Below are 19,444 nucleotides of genomic sequence, written 5' to 3' on the forward strand. Positions count from 1 at the left end.
CTTGTAGGTTCTTGTTCTTTGTAATATGCCTTTACTGCATTTGGGATAAACTAGTAGGCTTCTCTTTGAAGCCTTCTCTTTTGGTGGTTGAGAATTGAGGTGGAGGGCTACTCAAAAGTCATGGATCCCACTGGGGGATGGACTGATGGAATTATAGGAAATATGAGTCCTCTATAAATTGACTGATGACAATTTTGGTAATCAGTTCATTGATAGATAAATCATCAGTTGATTGACAGAGTGCTCATATTTTTACAATCATTGGTTGAACTTTAAAGGTGTAGATTTCAAAAATAAGAATTTGAAGGCTATAAAATAAGAATTCTTATCTGACAAATAGAATTCTGGCCACGCAAAAGTAAGTTGTGATTTTTTTTTATCAGTTTAGACCTATTTGGATAAATGTTGGGTAATATCCTGCAGTTTGAATCACATAGGCCCAAAGACATTCCTAGCACAGGTCAAGAGTTTGAATTTTGGCAGTAACTTTCACAATGAGGCTCCAAGACTTGTCTAGATACTTGGAAATCTTTGTTACAACCTTTTGATGCTCTAGGTTTGACCTTAGCTTGGTAATTTGGGACCCAGGGATAAAACCTTGCTGAAGCAAGACCATAGTGGTCACAAAGCATTGTAAATCCAATTACTATATTTACTAGACGCTTCACGATGAGTTGCATCTTCAGCAGAACTCTTTACATTTTGGCCCTGCCCCACAGGGCTACAGATAAATTTTCTGGTCAAACCTTAGTTTAGCTACTTTTTACTATCTTAGAAAGGGGCTAGATCAGGGAAATGAAACTATCAGTAATGAATCTAGAGCCGAAAATAGGTAAAATTCTAGTTTAGCTACTTTTCACTATCTTGGAAAGGGATTAGGTTAGAAGAATGAAACTTTCAGTAATGAATCCAGGGCCAAAAATATACTCTAAAAAGGTGCTGCCAAGCCTCTATGTTAACCCTTTTCGGATTTCCAAGTCTTAGAAATTTGCCTACTAAACAGGTCTATTACCTAGTCTATTGAAATTTTGACAAAACAACATTTTACCTTAATTATCAGTTTCTTTCATTCTGGCTTTACTTCTGAAAATGCAATTCCTTTTATTTGACTAGAATTTTAAGCCATATCAATGTTTTTTGTTTTTTTTTAAATTAGAAAATATATTAGCATATCTTTAAAATATTATAAAGTGGGATAGAGGAGAGTTGTGAAGCTAAAACCAGTTTTGTTGTACTTTATGTAAACGGAAGATCTATTTTGCAAGGTTCCACTTTTATAACACACAGAATATTAAAGTTCATCAAAGGTCAGAACCCTCTAGTAGGAGATGGAGTAGAGGTAGGTACTTCAAAATACCTTCCTAGGACATACTTTAGCCTTTAGACACATCCCTGAAAGTTGCATTTTCCTAACCTAACCCCCTGGTACTCTTTTACATGTTGTATAATTTGTGAAGAAATGCCTTGCCCCTCATTTGGCAGATTTGGCTAAAAGTCTTGGAAGCATCTTATTTCAAAAAAAATCTGATACAATTTAATTGTTTTTTAAAGATGACAAACAACAGCATTAAAACTAGGCATTTGCTTTAAGACTAGAATATCACAAAGCTAAACATTCAAATTGTTCGATTGTGTCTTAAGTAAATACAATTCCTGATGGAGTTTTGTTGATAACTGTCTTAAAATTTATTTTTCTAAATAAAATATATTGTTTATGGGACAGTAGTGAAAATAGCAACTATGACTTGAATTGTTTTTCAATATTTTCTTTTTCAAATAATTGTTGTTCTCTAGTCACATTTGTGTTCCTTGCTAAGTTGTTGGTACTCTGGGTTGGGTATTCTTTGGAATGCAATCCCTACTGGAGCTTTGTTGACACCTGCCTTGAAATAATTTGTCTAGATAAAATATACTGTTTATGGAAGAATATTGAAAAATGCCTGTAAATCCAAATTGGCTTTTTTTCAATATTTGGTTTTTTTAAATAGTTGTTTTACTCTGGTCATATTGGTGTTCCGTTCCTGGCTAAGTGGATAACACTCAGTTAGAAATCCTTTGTCCACAGGGTACAGGTTTGATTCCTGGCATTGCCAGTTTATTGAGTTTGGAATGGGGGTCACTAATATCACTCAGTAATCTCAGGCATATTTAAACCAGCTCTAAGATAGTTGTGGTAAAATATCAACAGTATTCATTATTGTCTCCTCCATATCTTCCTTTTTTCTTTTTGGTAGATTTGATATTTCATAAAGTTAACAGTATTCTCTTGAACCTGATCTTGCAGAAGAGTAACTTCAGGTGAAAGTCAATCTCTCATAATTATGACCTTTGCTCTAATATCATCAAGAAATACCAATAGCTAAACCTTTTTAATTGTTTGCTTTTTTTTCGTTTTTTTTTTTCCTAAACCAAAGAACTAAAAAAGAAAATAAACAATCAAATTACCAGCTTAGCTTGTCTTTTGGGGGCTCATTATTCTGTTATGCTATTGAAATTATAATGATGAAATTATAATTATAATTTTTGTAATGCCATTGAATATTATGAACCCAAAAAGGAACCAAATAATGACACATGAAAAGACAACAGTAGCTTGTTTTCATTTGTTTAGCTGGCTAGAAACTGAAAACAATCTTTTTTTAATGTTAGAGTTGACTGAGTAACTAATTTAAATTTAGTTGTGAAAATTTGCACACGTTGTGAAAATTTGAGTGAAGTAATAGTAGTAAACTACTGTTTATTGGTGAATTGTTTCCCCTTTTTTATACAATGGAATATTGTAGCAAAATCCTTTGTCCAAAGGGTACAGGTTTGATTCCTGGCATTGCCAGTTTATTGAGTTTGGAATGGGGGTCACTAATATCACTCAGTAATCTCAGGCAGATTTAAATCTGCTCTAAGATTGTTGTGGTAAAATATCAACAGTATTCATTACTGTCTCCTCCATATCTTCCTTTTTTCTTTTTGGTAGATTTGATATTTCATAAAGTTAACAGTATTCTCTTGAACCTGATCTTGCAGAAGAGTAACTTCAGGTGAAAGTCAATTTCTCATAATTATGACCTTTGCTCTAATATCATCAAGAAATACCACTAGCTAAACCCTTTAATTTTTTGCTTTTGGTGAATCATTTAACATCAATTTCCATGAATTTCAGCACAGGTCATAATAGCATTACTAGTTATAGCGTATTTGTTCAGCTATTGGGTCATAAGCTCAATACCACCTTCAGTGAAAACTTAAGTGATATTTCTGAAGAGCTGAAGGTGAACTCTTTATGAAATCCTGATATTGTCTTGACCTTAGTTACAAAACTGTAAAAAAAAAAATTTCATACCGTGTCCAAGCTTTTCTTCTAGGTCCAGATGGAACAACGTACTATATCCCAAAAGATATTTGCCCAGACTTTGACACTGCTACTCAAGCTGCATCACAGAGTCAAGTAAATCCACAAGATTTTTTACTAAGTAGAATATAAGGCATCCTATATCACACATTTTAGTTCTTATATTATCTGTGCTCTACTCTCTGCAGGCAATACATGATGTATGTATTCTAAATATTACAAAAAATAAAAGAACATGAACCATGATATATTGTCTGGATTAATATTTAATCTGCTTCTCTCATAAGGACCCTATTTTTATTATTTTCTTTTTTAATTATAGTGGCATTACTTTAAGAACCAGTTGCAAATAAGCCATGCTTTCTGGGCTTTTAGGCTATACTCCTACAATCAAATTAATAACAGACTAAAGAAAATCTAGAATTAGCCTTCTGTAAACTCAAGTTTTTACGTGTGTTTATGTGCTTTAATAATTTTAGACCGGTGCTACGTCTTGATCTTTAGGGTTCACGAGTTCCTGAAGTCCCTAGAACAAAGTTCTACTTTGTCTTCTGGATGTGTTTTTGCTTATTTCCCGAGTAATCAAGAGCGTATGAATAAACAACAATAAAAATCTCCAATTGAGGGTTTTATAATCATTTAAGTTTATGTGAATTTTTCATATATTTTTCTTTTTCACAGTTGGATATAAATAATATAGTACTGAAATTATTCAAGCTATAAACCCAGGGTTTATTTTCTTATAGATTAATTCCCTTTTTACATGAATTTACACTGATTTTTTTATAGTCTCTGAGCATGAAACAAACAAATTCAAAACACTAGCCTGCTCTTTTTTATTATATATCCTCAACTATGAGAAGAGTGTGTGATATTTGGAGTAAAACATTGGTATTTCTCAAAAACATGCTGTGAATAACATGAATTACTAAATTGTAATAAAAATGACTTTGATAAATTTCTTTAAGAGATTTTCAAACCTCAGTTTTTATTGGATAAGAGCTGAAAGATCTTTGTAAGATTTTTGGAACATAGGAATTGCTATTTAGCAAGGGTGGCTTAAAAGCCTTTAGTTTCCTCCTTTGGCTAAAAACGAAACAGAATCTTACTTGCTTTTCTGGTCATATTCCTTAACTTTATCTAGGAATAGTTACTGGATTGGATCAACAGCTTTTTGTACTACAGGCAAACTTGTTGAAAAGCTTCTTCTAAGAGCTACTGAAATCCTTGGGGCCAACATCTTGTATGATTCCTACAAGACAATACAACTCTGTTAGTCAATTAGTACACTATCCAATGGGCCTGTTATGCTCTTCAAACTTGTATATTCAGAAAACATAATATATATATATATATATATATATATATATATATATATATATATATATATATATATATATATATATATATATATGTATAATGCATTTTATGTATATGTATAATATATATAAATATATAATATATAATGTGTAATATATAATGAAAAAAGAAATCACCAATGCAACAGCACAAATACATTAAAAAAAAGAAGGAGAAAAGGAAGACTGTTCCAATTACATATGTCATTAGCATAGCCATACACAATCAACCATAAAAAATAATCCATGGACAGGCAGTCGTGTCGTAAGTAAGTATTACATTAAAGGAAAGTAGATTTGAATAGCTTCCCTCTGGATTTTAAAACTGGGAGAGGGTAGTTTCATAGGGAACCTTTTTTTTTGTATGTTTAAATTATAACATTTTAAATTGCCAAACTTTATAAACCAAAATGCCTGATGTTTAGTCACCAAAATGCTGAAATAATATTATTAGGTGTGACCTCAGAAGTAAAGACTTGATAGGAATATCCTTGAAGCCCCATTGTAGCCTACTCTTCATTTAATAAATGAACCTATAGCAGAGTCATCTCAGTTTGAGTTTGAACCATATATAGGAAGACAAAGTCCATTTTTGTGTGTTACTTAAAGGGTTGAGTTATCGTTTGATTGTTACTTTGAAAAGGTTCTTATTTTTGTTTCACTGTTTATTTTGATGGTTTGGTTTTTATATTTTCCTTTCGAATTTTTATCTGCACTTTTTTATAGTTCTGCACTGAGAATGGTTGAGCAGAAGTCCCAATTGAAATATTTGCATAGTTTTTTCTTCTACTTTTCACTGGCTGTTATGGTCCTTGTTTCTCTCTTCACTTTTATTTTTTGTTTTGTCATGATTAGCCAACGTGGTCTCAGTAATAATCTGGTGATTTTAGGATTTAAGGTTATAATTACATCAAGTTACTACAGTCTTCATCCTCACCGCCATCAAACTAATAGAATCTATCGCCATCTGTCTAACTGAGAAAGATGGAAAATATCGAAAAACCTTAGTAATTGTAAATGTACCAGAAATAAGTAGTGGGTGACAGAAAGAAAGTACCTAGGTTTATTAACATTTTTAATAGATTGCGCAGCAGTTTGGAGCCAGTTTCCTCGGTTAAAGCAGAAATCTTACAAATAACCGTTTCTGTGCCCTCTAATGCAAAGAAAAATTAGTTCTGACAGAAACTGCTGTTTTTAACTGACTAAGAGAGAAACGAGCCAAACGGAGTTCTAATTCAATAAAGGTGGATCAAGGAACTTATTTATTGTAACAACTGATGCTGGCTGTGACATGAGAAAGTTTTGATTTCTTTACATAAAATCTGAATTTAAGGCTGAACTCAATCCTTTGGTCCCAGTCTGAAGCCTCAAAGAAACTTGACTGTATGATTGCTGAGATTATGGAGCTGAAAACTAACTTTTCCTCGCATAGGGGTAAAATTAAATCCCTTGAAAAGGATTCTATTCTTCAAAAGGCTCACTGAGATGAGCTTGAAAACGAGGTTACTGGACTTTGAAGTTAAGGAGAGATAATTAAACGCAATTATTCATAGTTTACTGTCCAAATGTCCAGATCAAAACACTAAGTCTAATGTTGAAATTCTCTTTGAAAAAAACACTAGGCTTAGCAGCTGATAGTGTTAATAATTATTGTTAATTATTAATAATTATGGTTATTGTAATAATTACAATAATATTACAATTATAATCAATTATATTAATAATTTAATAATCATGGGAGCAAGCAGGATTACTTTGCATAAAAGGTCCAAATCGTTTTTAAAAACACTGGAGATCCAAAGCGTTTTCAAATCTGTTTTGAAGTTAAAGGATCTGGAATGCATATTAAATCAGACCTACACCAGTGCTAAAGAACCTTCGCAGCAGTCTCCTAACAAAAGGAAGAGTTACGTGAAAGAGGTGATGCATTAATAACTCGCGTCAAACAAAGGGGTGTAAATATCTAGCTGGAGGTAAAACAAAAGGACGCCATTAATAACTCGCGTCAAACAAAGGGGTGCACATATCTAGCTAGAGGTAAAACAAAAGGACACCAATCTCAACTGGCAGAAATATGAATAGTGTTTAAATATTATCTTTGAATCAAGTAGTGCATTGTTTATGAAACTATGAATATTGGTCTGATATCAGAATAAAGTGCAGTGTGAAATGATACGTCCAAGAGGAGTGTCACAAGTGTTCTTTCATCCAGTATTATTTATTATTTTTATAATTATTTATTTATTATTTTATAATTATTTATTATTATTTTTTTTTCTTTAAGGCCAAAACTTACTATTCTTACTTTTCTGTTCTAGCTGTGTATATTTTTCTGTGTTGCACCTGAATTGGTTCAAGAAAACCACAGTGTATGTTTTTTATAGTTTTCCCTGGAATTTTCAACGGTTCTAATAAATTTTGAGCATTTTTTTTAATTATAAAAATGTATGCATCTTTGACATGTACAATTCTTTCATCTCTGCCATTTCATATTGAATACGTGTCCCCCTGACCTAATTGTCAGCATGTAGAGTTCGAAACATCGGGTTAAAAAAGATTATTGACTTTTAATGAGTCTTAGTGAACAATATCTTATGAATTTTTACCAGTATAACACTCCATTAAGAGGTAAAGCATATAATGAATGCTTATCTAGCTTCCCGTTTAGTCTATATTGATTGGCAGGCAAGTTTGGTAGAATTTATTGCGGGGCTCTGAGTAAAGCTTTCGCTAATTGCTTAGATTTACTTGGGTGTTTGGATTCTATTTCTTTGCTTTTGCATGATGATAAAATTGCCATTTTAGGTCTATGTGAAACTTTTCTTATAAATGGTGATGAAAACCTTGTAAAATGTGTCGGTTATGATTTCACTTACAGTAATAGAATACCACAATCAGGTGGAGGGCTCGCATTTTTTTTTTTTCAAAATGGGGTCCTGTGGATAATTAAGAATGAACTGTCTAGTTTTAATAAGGAAATGATGTTTGAAAGTTTATTGATTGAAATTATGGTAAACACAGAAAAAAAATACTTATTCCATAATATACCAGCCGCCCTCTGTGTCAGTTCTGGAATTTGTATATATGAACAGTTTTTAGCTAAGGCTGACAAAAATGGAGATCAGGTTGTGATTATGGGAGGTAATAATCTCGATATCATGTCTAGTGATAATACAAATTTACGAGCTCCGTAATTAATACACTAAAGAAAAGTAGCCTGATTTTCTGTCTTTAGGAAATTGTTATTTCTGTCATGTATAATTCCTACAAGAATAGCAGAGCAAACTGTAACGTTATTAGATAATATTTTTATTTCAATAAATCTTTTTCAAACATAAGTTCTTCTAAAAGGTGAGAGTGATCACTGTATCTATGCTTAAATTATTGTCCTAAAAATGTGATGAATATTAGAAAGAGGAATTTTAGTAAAGTTAATATTTTTATGTTTTGGTTTCACATGTTAATCTATAAATAAAGAACTGCCTCTATGCACAATGTCATGCTGACTTACTGCTCTTATTGCCTTTCTAAATATTGCTTTCAACCAGCTCCAAAACAAGAATTGCCAAAAATTTGCTAAAAATTATAACTGAAATCAGTCAAATTTAACACAACGCCAGTGCTACTAGTGGGGGATTTATCTCTGCATCAGCATGCTGTACAAAATGTCTGCTGAGAATAAAATAAGGTGAATTTAAACAAAAATTCCTTAATGCTTCCTTAATGCAGCATGCATTGCCACCTTAAAAGAAAGGAGGGATACAATTTGCTTGTGCTTTGCAAAACCAACATTTCTAATCATAATACCAAGAAAAATTTCCCTAAATTTCACAACAACACTAGACCTTGACTCACCTGCTTAGTCTCAGAGGGAGGTTCCAAAAAAGGTTTCATCTCCTTTATTCTAGAGCACTTTTGTTTTGCCCATTTGGGATGTTTATTTGATCTCAATATCTTTTTTAATTTAATTGTTTGCACAATCCTTTCTTCAATTGTCCACATTTCTGATTCTTCTCATATCCTTAATGATTTTAACAACTTGATTTCAATTAATCTTATTTTTACAGTATTTAACTTGGAATGGAAATTTGGCTAGTTTTTATTTTAGCCTGTGATAGTTGTTTTTCGTAAAAGTATTATTTTAACCCCCTGCCCACCTCTACTTTTTTGGTCATTAATTATAGAAAATTCATTTTAGTTCTTGGACATGGATTTGTTTTAATATTATATTTTCTAATTTGTATTAAATTTTTATTGATCATTGGTTGATTGATTTTTTAACTTTTGTCTCGTTTGTTTCATTATCTTACTTTCTATTTACTGGAGATATGAAGCATATTTAGCTCTATTAAAGCTCGTGATGACTTTTTCAAATCTTATTAATTTTTTACAAAACTTTTATTAAATCTTAGTAAACTTTAATTTTTACTCAAACTAAGACCCTTACAAGTTTTTCTAGGATAGTTTGTTTTATACATTTGGCTAGAAAAAAACATTAATGTATAGACTTGATTGATGGTATTTTTTTGGTCAATTGATTTTTTAACTTTTGTCTTGCTTGTTTCATTATCTTGCTTTCTTTTACTGGAGATATGAAGCAAATTTAGCTCTATTAGAGCTTGTCATAACCTATTGAAAGTTATCTTATCTTATAACATATCAAATGAAAGAAATAACAAAAAAAAGACAGTGAGCTGTAGTGATTATGATTGCTTTGACAGTGCTTGTGTTTATTCTTGGATGTGTGCTATGCTTGCTAATATTGCTCACTTTTCTTTATAGGAGCTAGGGTTAAATAAATACATTAATAACAATCATTACATGGTGTCAGAAGTGGAATCTTGACATTGAAATCTAACAGCACTATGGAGGTCCAACAGCCATCTATCAACTGGGATGCCGTCTCCTTGGCAGATGAATGGAATCGATTTGAACAGCATGCCCTGTTGATCCTTATATGCCCCTGACAGAAAATACACAAATATCTCATTGTGCCTAGCTGATTATCTGGATGGGAGAAACGGGACAAGAGATCATCAATGCTTTCACAATAGAAAGGAGTGAAGACAACAAAATCAAACCCCTTATCAAATACATTAAAGACTATGCAAGCCCAAAGGAAAACACTGGATTTGCAAGATACACCTTCCAGAAGTGGAGCCAGTTAGAAAACGAAAGTATTGAAAGGTCCATTAAAGAATTAAAAACATTGGTCAAACTATGTCTGTATACAGAACAAGATGAAATGATTTGTGACTATATTGTCTATGGAATTCAAAACCAAGCTATTCAAGAGAAACTGTTAGCAGAAAGTGACTCATTAACTCTTGAGAGTGCAGTATCAAAATGTAGAACCCACAAAACAGAGCTCAAGCTCAGCTAAAGTCATTCAGTAGAGTAAACCAATATCTATCAAGCAGGAAGTTGATGCAATCACACATGGTCCAAGCCAGAATAGTTTCTAAAATCAGAAAGCTTCTTCTAATAACCACCCCAAGGGCAGATAATGCTATTTTTGTGGTGAACCTTACTTGAACAATAATGCATGTTCTGCGAAGGGAAAAATATGCACACAGTGCAAGAAGCCAAACCATTTTGCAAGGGTCTGTTGCAGCAACAAAAACATAAACACCATTGATGACGTGTCTTTCCCTCAAACTCTATAACATATTAGCCTATTCTCAAAATATTCTGGCCTTTTTCTTTAACTCTTTCCTTATCACTAACTGTGGCCCCATTTCTTTCTTTAACTTGGCCTAGTCCATATTGACTACATATTATGTCACCAGGCTGTATCTACCAGATCTTTACTAATATTATCCATGGGCTCAATTTCACACCTCTTTGATTCATATTTTAATTTTCTGTTAGTTTCTTTATATTCCTCTATTTTCATATGACTAATTCCTCAAATAACTCCTGTATAAGCCCCTCCTCCTCTCTATTACTACTACTAATACTACTAATAACTCACTGCAGCACCAAGCTGCCTGAGGCCAACCCAGCTATGTACACTCCTCCTCCAACCTAATCTATTCAAAGCCTCCCTCTTTACACCCTTCCAGGAAGTTCCCATTTCCTTTAAATCTTTATTTATGACATCCTCCCAACCCAGATAAGGACGACCTGCTTTACGTGTAGCCCCAGATGGCTAGCCAAAAAGGACAATCTTTGGCAATCTGTCATCCTTCATTCACAGAATGTGGCCTAGCCATCTCAACCTTTCTTTCATTATAGCCCTAGGAAGTGGGATTGAACCACATTTTTTGTACAACCTACTGTTTAAAATATGGTCAGTCAGCCAGGTAACCAGAACAATCTGTAGGCAATTTCTCTGGAAAACATCTAGTAAATTTTCATCTACTTTTTGGAGTGCCCATGCTTCAGAGCCATATTTGACCACTGTCATCACTGTAGCTTCCAATATTCTAATCCTGGTTTGCAGACTTATCTTTCTATTCTTCCAAACTTTGTTTTAACTATGAAAAACATCCTGAGCCTTAGCTATTCTGCTTTTAACATTTTCACTGCTCCCACCATCTTTACTAATAATACTACCAAGGTAAGTGAAGCTCCCAACCTGATCAATCTTTTTGTTACCCAATGTCACCTTTTCATCTTCACTTATTTCTAGCCTTAGTGACTTATGTCTTCTTAACATTAATAATTTTCAAGTCTATTTTAGCACCCTGAACTCACAAAACCCCTAAAAGTTCATTCATTTTGCTCACACTTTCATCTAATATGCTCAAATCATCAGCATAATCTAATTCCAAAACATTGTCACATTGTCACTAATATTCCTAGCTGCATTTCTTTCCTAAGACACCATGAGTCAAATGTTTATACGAGAAAATTGCAACCTGGTAATCACGAATTTGAGATACATCCATTAACTTATTCTTTTTAAAATGCTCATGATCAGGAACATTATCAGAATCATAAAATTCTGATAATAACTTTACAGCTCTATTCTGAAGTTTTTGTAACCTTTTGAAACATATTTAATCTCAATATCTTTTTTAATTTAATTGTTTGTACAATCCTTTCTTCGATTGTCCATTTTTCTGATTCCTCAAACTCTGTAACATATTAGCCTATTCTCAAAATATTCTGGCCTTTTTCTTTAACTCTTTCCTTATCACTAACTGTGGCCCCATTTCTTTCTTTAACTTGGCCTAGTCCATATTGACTACATATTATGTCACCTGGCTGTATCTACCAAATCTTTACTAATATTATCCGTGGGCTCAATTTCACACCTCCTTGATTCATATTTTAATTTTCTGTAAGTTTCTTTATATTCCTCTATTTTCATATGACTAATTCTTCAAATAACTCCTGTATAAGTAACTCCTCCTCTCTATTACTACTACTAATACTACTAATAACTCACTGCAGCACCAAGCTGCCTGAGGCCAACACAAATATGTACACTCCTCCTCCAACCTAATCTATTCAAAGCCTCCCTCTTTACACCCTCCCAGGAAGTTTCCATTTCCTTTAAATCTTTATTTATGACATCCTCCCAACCCAGACAAGGACGACCTGATGTGCATGTAGCCCCAGATGGCTAGCCAAAAAGGACAATCTTTGGCAATCTGTCATCCTTCATCCACAGAATGTGGCCTAGCCATCTCAACCTCTCTTTCATTATAGCCATAGAAAGTGGGATTGAACCACATTTTTTGTACAACCTACTGTTTAAAATATGGTCAGTCAGCCAGGTAACCAGAACAATCTGTAGGCAATTTCTCTGGAAAACATCTAGTAAATTTTAATCTGCTTTTTGGAGTGCCCATGCTTCAGAGCCATATTTGACCACTGTCATCACTGTAGCTTCCAATATTCTAATCCTGGTTTGCAGACTTATCTTTCTATTCTTCCAAACTTTGTTTTAACTATGAAAAACATCCTGAGCCTTAGCTATTCTGCTTTTAACATTTTCACTGCTCCCACCATCTTTACTAATAATACTACCAAGGTAAGTGAAGCTCCCAACCTGATCAATCTTTTTGTTACCCAATGTCACCTTTTCATCTTCACTTATTCCTAGCCTTAGTGACTTATGTCTTCTTAACATTAATAAATTTTCAAGTCTATTTTAGCATCCTGAACTCACAAAACCTCTAAAAATTCATTCATTTTGCTCACACTTTCATCTAACAGAGCAAGGGTTGAAAAAATACAGCAAAGAGCAACTAAGCTTGTACCTTATTTGAAACATTTGCCGTATGAAAATAGACTGCACAGGCTAGGATTGTCAAGTCTTCAATTCCGAAGGGATAGGGCAGACATTATTAACACATTCTGTATAATCAAAGGCATTGATAATATAAGTACATCACAGTTCTTCACATTTAATGACACTAACAGGACCCATTATCAACCACATAAATTGTACCCCTCACTTTCAAAAAGGAAAATAGGCCAACATTCATTTTACAGCAGGGTGTGGAAGCCATGGAATGACCTTCCACCTAAAACATTTCTAACAGACGACATAAATAAATTCAAAACAAGACTAGCAGAAACAAATTTTCAAAGTAATTCATTTTTAAATAATTTAAAGTATTATTTGTCAGTGTTTGTTGTAGTTGTTATTTTCATCGATTTATATGTGTGTACTATGTTGTCAGTTGTATTATGTATTATGTCGTGTATTATGTTGTCATAACTTCTATTTATTATATTTATTGCGACAAGCTTGAAAGCTTACCATATTTGGTATTAATAAATAAAAAATAAATAAATAAATAAAATATTCTTAAATCATCAGCATAATCTAAGTCCAAAACATTGTCACTAATATTCCTAGCTGCATTTCTTTCCTAAGACACCATGAGCAACTACAAACATTATTTTCCAAAATTTATTTCACTCATCTTCTGCATTGTTAAATCTTAGACTGTCTAGTTCAATTGTTCCTGGAAAGTTTCTCTCAAATTCTAATCCTAGAGTCAACCAGTATAATACCTTCCTGGAAGGTAGTTACTCTTCTTAAATCTCAGCTTTAAATTAACCCTAGACACTACTAGATAGAGATATTTACTATTAACAGTAATCACAACAATCCTATACACCCAAGTATCAGTTTTGTCATCATGTAGACAGGGTCATTCCTAGGGCTGTTAGTGCCCAGGGCAAAATAATTACAGCACCACCTGACTTCAAACAATAATAAAAAAAAAGTTTCATCCAAAGCACCTCAACAAACGTTGGGTATTGTGGCCACAGCAAGTGTGGACCTTTTAAGACTGAATATTATAATGATTATAACTGTAAAAACAACAGTATCCAATTGAGCAAAATTATATAGCATTTAAACCCTTTAATATAACTACCAAATATGTATTGAGAAAAATTGTATACACCAAGAAATAGCTAAAAATCCATGTTATACATTAATATGATTATTATTAAAATTGTAAGATCAAACACTTGAAATTATTAGTTTACTGATTTACCTAAATGGGCTTCTTTTCAGCAATACCAGCTATCTTACATAGACGTATATATCCTTTGAGTTTTAGTCACTTATTAACAGAAAGCTAAATATCTTCTGATTCTAAAAATGCATCTTTTATTGCTTGACATTTATTCTATAAATCACAAAAACTAAATATGCTTTTTTTCCTTTCAATTACTTGTCAGAACAGAGACCATATTTTGAATTTATGATGAAAAAGTATTGGTGAAAATTTTCCAAGAAGGCTGATAAAAGGCGCAATCTTGTTAAGCCCTGCTATTTCAGCGCCCCTGGTAAAATTATTTTAACTTGTTGCTAACACAAGGAAAGCTTCCAAGGGATTGGAAGAAGGCAATAGTCATCCCAATTCATAAGAAGGGTAGCAAAACTTCAGCGGCAAACTATAGACCTATCAGCCTTACTTGTGTGGCATGCAAGGTCATGGAGAGAATTGTCAACAAACACATCATCCACCATCTTGAGGCTAACTCACTCATCAGCAGCAGCCAGCACAGTTTTCGTTCTAAGAAATCCGTGGATACAAACCATCTTGAGTCTCATAGTCTTGTAACTGACCTACTAGAAAAAGGAGTACCAGTGGATATAATCCTGCTGGATCTAGCCAAAGCTTTTGACAAAGTTTGTCACTGCTACCTCATTCACAGGCTATGCACCCTGTCTCTTTGTCCAAACGTGATCAGTTGGATCGAGGATTTTCTGAGGGACCAAATGCAGCAAGTGAAAGTGACCTCTGGACCAAACAGTCACACACTCTCTGATGAAGTCAAAGTCACCAGCAGGGTCCCCCAGGGCAGTGTCCTGAACCCTGCCCTGTTCAATATATATGTAAATGAGCTAGTCCTTATCACCAGTAATAAAACCACTCTCTATGAGGATGATTCAAAACTCATAGGTCCTGCCAATACCCCTTCTGCCTGCCAATCCCTCCAAACTGATCTCAACCACATGTGCTCCTGGGTCAAAAGATGGTTGCTGGAATTCGACACTGAAAAATGCAAGGTCATACACTTTGAACACAATAACCCAAAGGAACAATACCTAATGACCCAAAACCCTGAGAGTAACCAAATACTGGAGCATGTTCAGGAGGAGAGAGACCTTGGAGTTATTGTAGACTCCCTGTTGAAATTCAGCTCCCACTCACAGAAGATCTCAGCCAATGCTAGCAGAGCCCTAGGCATCATTAAATGCAGCATTTACCAGCAGAAGTAGACATGTAATCACCAAGCTCTACAAAGGACTGGTACAACCATGTTTGGAGGTGGGGAACATCCTGGCCACCCCTTGATTCAAAAAGGACAAGGTAGTGCTTGAGCAATTCCAATGAAGGGCCACTAAGCTGATTGCCAGTATGGAAAACAAGCCCTACAGTGAATGGCTGAGAGAACTCAACCTCCTCTCTTTAGTCTACAGGCAGAAACATAGGGATATTATCCTGGCACACAAACTTCTCTATACCAATCAAGAAAATGAGCTACTGGAGATTGACCCCTCCAACATAACATGAGGACACCCAAAACAAATCTGCAAACTTCATGCAAAGACTAGAGCAAGATGCAGCTTCTTCTTGAACTTATTGTGAACCTCTGGAACAACCTCAAGGAGAATGCTGTTTCTGCTGAATCAACAGATGTATTCAAATGCCGTCTGGATGCTGAGTGGAGTGACAAACCATGGAGATTTGACTGGGAAGCACCAGAATCTTCTACTAGAATCTAATCAACCATGTATACAACTGTCATCACAAGGAGTGATTCAACAGGATCAAAGTCCTTATTTCACTCCAAGCTGTGATTTAAAGTAATTTGTTATTGTAATCACATTGCATAATACTGTAATAAAATAGTGGCAGTCTGAAAACCTGTCTTTGTTTTCTTAGGATGCTAAAGGTGATGTTTTCCAAAAAAAAGTTCTTTTGCCCTAGATTGCTATGCCTGCAAAATTTTAGCATTTATTGACTATTACTGTTTTCTTTACCTTACACAAAATTTATCTAGGCTAACATACTATATACTCTTATTTCTACCAACTTAGACATTGAAATCCCTTCATGGAAGTACATGAGCAATCCTGGACCAATCTTGGTCAAAACATGGTTTTCTAAACTTTCTGATGCTCTGCTATCAACAAGCATTGAGATCCTAAAGAGACAATCTCAAAACTATTATCTCCAACTCATTATCCTGCCTGGAGGCAGGACAGATCCCTACCCTCTCTTATCAATGGAAGCATGGGGATGTCATAATGGCATGTTTAAATGCTGCAAACTCAGCCCTTGCAAAAAAAAATATGCTTGAACTTGACTGGTCAACAAGAACTACAGAACACATCAATAAGCTGTACTGAAAACAGGCCAACATCAGACTACAGAACAGCTTCTTTCTAAATTGTTGTGGGGCTCTGGAGCTCCCTAAGCAAAGGAGAAGTCTCAACCCCTAATGTGGAAGCCTTCAAGGGAGCTGGGAATAAACATTGGTTATCTAAGCAATGGAAAGGGGTTAGGCTAGGAAATGAAACTTTCAGGGATGGGTCTAAAGGCTAAAGTATATATCAGAAAGGTATTTTGAAGTAACTTCTTCAACTGCTTCTCCCTCTAGAGGGTTCTGACCTTTAATGATCTTTAAAAATATGTGTGTTATAAAAGTGAAACCTAGGAAAATAGATCCTCTGCTTGAATGAAGTACAACAAAATTTTTTCAGCTTCACAACTTTGCTTGGTAAAATTCTAGTTAATTGACTTCTTGCTATCTTAGAAAGGGTTTTGGTTAGGAAAATGAAACTTTTAGGGATGAATCTACAGACTAAATTATGTCCTGGGAAGGTGTTTTGAAGCAACTACCTCCACTCCTTCTCCCTCTAGAGGGCCCTGACCTTTGATGACCTTTAAAAATATGTGTGTTATAAAAGTGAAACCTTGCAAAATAGATCTTCTGCTTAATTGAAGTACAACAAAATTGGTTTCAGCTTCATAACTTTGCTTAATTCCATTTTACAAGGTTTTAAAGATATGCAAATAGCCTACATCTCCTAAATTTTGAAAAAAAACATTGATATAGCTCAAAATTCTACTCAAATAACAGGAACTGCATTTTCAGAACTAAAGGCAGAGAAAAAGCAACTAGTAACTGAAAATTAATGTAAAATGTTGTTTTGTCAAAATATCAATAGGTATAGACCTGTCATGTAGGCAAATTTCAGGGCCCTCCTAGAGGGGGAAGGAGTGGAGGTGGGTACTTCAAAATACCTTCCCAGGACATGCTTTAGCCTGTAGACCCATCCCTGAAAGTTTCATATTCCTAACCTAAACCATTTCTGAGATAGCAAGAAGTCAATTAACTAGAATTTTACCCTTTGCTCAATCCCAATAGGCTATATAAGGATTTAAATAAATGCAAGTACACATCCTAAATTTTGAAAAAAAAAAAAAACATTGATATGGCTCAGAATTTTGCTCAAATAACAAGAATTGCAGTTTCAGAGCTAAAGGCAGTGAAAAGGCAACTGTTAACTGAAATTAAGGTAAAATGTTGTTTTGTCAAAATTTCAATAGATAGGCTATAGATCTGTCATGTAGGTGAATTTCAGGGCCCTCTAGAGGGGTAAGTGGAGGTGAGTAGCCTACTTCAAAATACCTTCCAAGGATATTCTTTAACCTGTAGGCTAGACCCATCCCTGAAAGTTCCATTTTCCTAACCTAACCCCTTTCCAAGATAGCCAAAAGTAAATAAACTATAATTTTACCAGAGACGTAAATATTAATCCCTTGGATGGGACCACCAGGGGGAGTGGGATAATGCATTCACAAATGAAATGATTGGCCTATACCTAATATGTTTGGAAATAATATAAAATAGAGGAATCAAGTAGTAGCCCATTTTAACTTTATCCCTGTGTCAGATATATAATCATGCGTATACTGACCCTGATTTGTGCTCTAGAGTCTATAATACCTTTCCCTTTAGGAAAATTATCTTTGAATGCTTAAAATGACCTACCGCAGAGAAAGACAAGACCTATAAAATTCAATCAGAATCCTAGGCAGTTAAATTTTTTAAATAATTTTCTTTTCTGGTGGATATGTACAAAAATATTTCTGGTTATTGTGATTGACCTAATAATAGTATACATATTTAAAATCATACTTAAGAAATAAAGTACTAATGAAACGAATTGAAAAAAGCAATTTGCAAATTATAAATAGTAATGTTTGAATAAATAGTTACATTATAGATGATTATATAGGTAGCACTACAGAATCTCCGAACCATTTTCCGTTATATTTTCTGTCAGATTGTATTTCAGAAAAGAGCGAATCGGTTCAGCGAAATAAATATTTCAGCGAAATAAAGCCGCGTCCCTATTCATTGTTGTTAGATAAAAAGAATATCGACATTTCTCAACCAATTTCATCCTTAGTCCTTGCGTGGGTCATGTAGCATGACACTACAGCTGAGTTCAAAATTTAGGTCTTGAATTACCAAGCTGAGATCAAACCAAACTACACCACCACAAGACTATTTGTTGTTATTTATATCCGTTGCTGCTATTTCAGATTTTAAACCAGTAAAATAAAGGAGAGCCTCATCGGCTCTTTAGTATGTAGTTATACAACAGCGCTATACAACAGCGCTAAATTATGAACAAGTAAAACGAACGGAGAACTGGATTGGTTCTTTAGTATGTGGTTATAGTATAGAACTAAATTATGAGCCAGAATAATAATGGAGTGCATGACTGGTTCTTTACTATGCAGCTTTATTTTGGAGTTAAAATTTGAGCAATTAAAAGAACAGAGAACCAGATTTGTTCTTAAGTACGCAATTATAGCATGGAGCAAAATTTGAGCCGGTAAAAAGAACAGAGAACTGGATCGGTTCTTTCGTGCGCAGTTATAGTATGGAAACAAATTTTGAGCCAGCAAAATGACAGAGAGCATGACTGGCTCTTTGGCATGCAGTTATAGCATGGAGCAAAATTTTGAGCCAGTAAAAAGAACGGAGAGCATGATGAGTTCTCTAGTATGCAATTATAGTATGGAGCTAAAATTTGAGCCAGTAAACAGAACGGAGAACCGGATTGGTTCTTTATTATGCAGTTATAATAAGGAGCCAAACTTTGAGCCTATAGAATAACAGAGAGCAGGATTAGTTCTTTGTTATGCAGTCATAGCATGGAGCCAAAATTTGAGCCAGTAAACAGAAGGGAGAATGGATTTGGTTCTTTAGTACACAGTTATAGTATAGAACCAAA

The 19,444-nt window shown here is 34.1% G+C and overlaps 1 protein-coding gene across 6 annotated transcripts in view; it reads right to left on the reverse strand.

Annotated features, from left to right (window-relative positions):
* LOC136029565 (E3 ubiquitin-protein ligase HECTD1-like) overlaps positions 1 to 18,282 on the reverse strand; it is a 36,759-nt gene extending 18,477 nt beyond the window's left edge. For 4 of the 6 annotated variants that reach the window (XR_010618075.1, XR_010618074.1, XR_010618073.1 and 1 more), the window contains exons 1-2: positions 18,190 to 18,282; positions 4,456 to 4,598 (exon numbers count right to left, since the gene is read on the reverse strand). Coding sequence is in view for 3 of the 6 variants with exons in the window: in XM_065708050.1 (XP_065564122.1) it covers positions 4,456 to 4,471 (16 nt within the window). In the remaining 3 variants the exon portion in view is untranslated. Of the gene's footprint in view, positions 1 to 4,455; positions 4,599 to 8,215; positions 8,282 to 18,115; positions 18,165 to 18,189 lie in introns of those variants that run through there. The other 2 variants (XM_065708051.1, XM_065708052.1) reach the window with 2 other exon arrangements.
* Between the last annotated feature and the right edge of the window lie 1,162 nt (positions 18,283 to 19,444).

The sequence above is a fragment of the Artemia franciscana genome, chromosome 7 (genome assembly GCF_032884065.1).
Source record: "Artemia franciscana chromosome 7, ASM3288406v1, whole genome shotgun sequence".
In the NCBI taxonomy this organism is placed as follows: Eukaryota; Metazoa; Arthropoda; class Branchiopoda; order Anostraca; family Artemiidae; genus Artemia; species Artemia franciscana.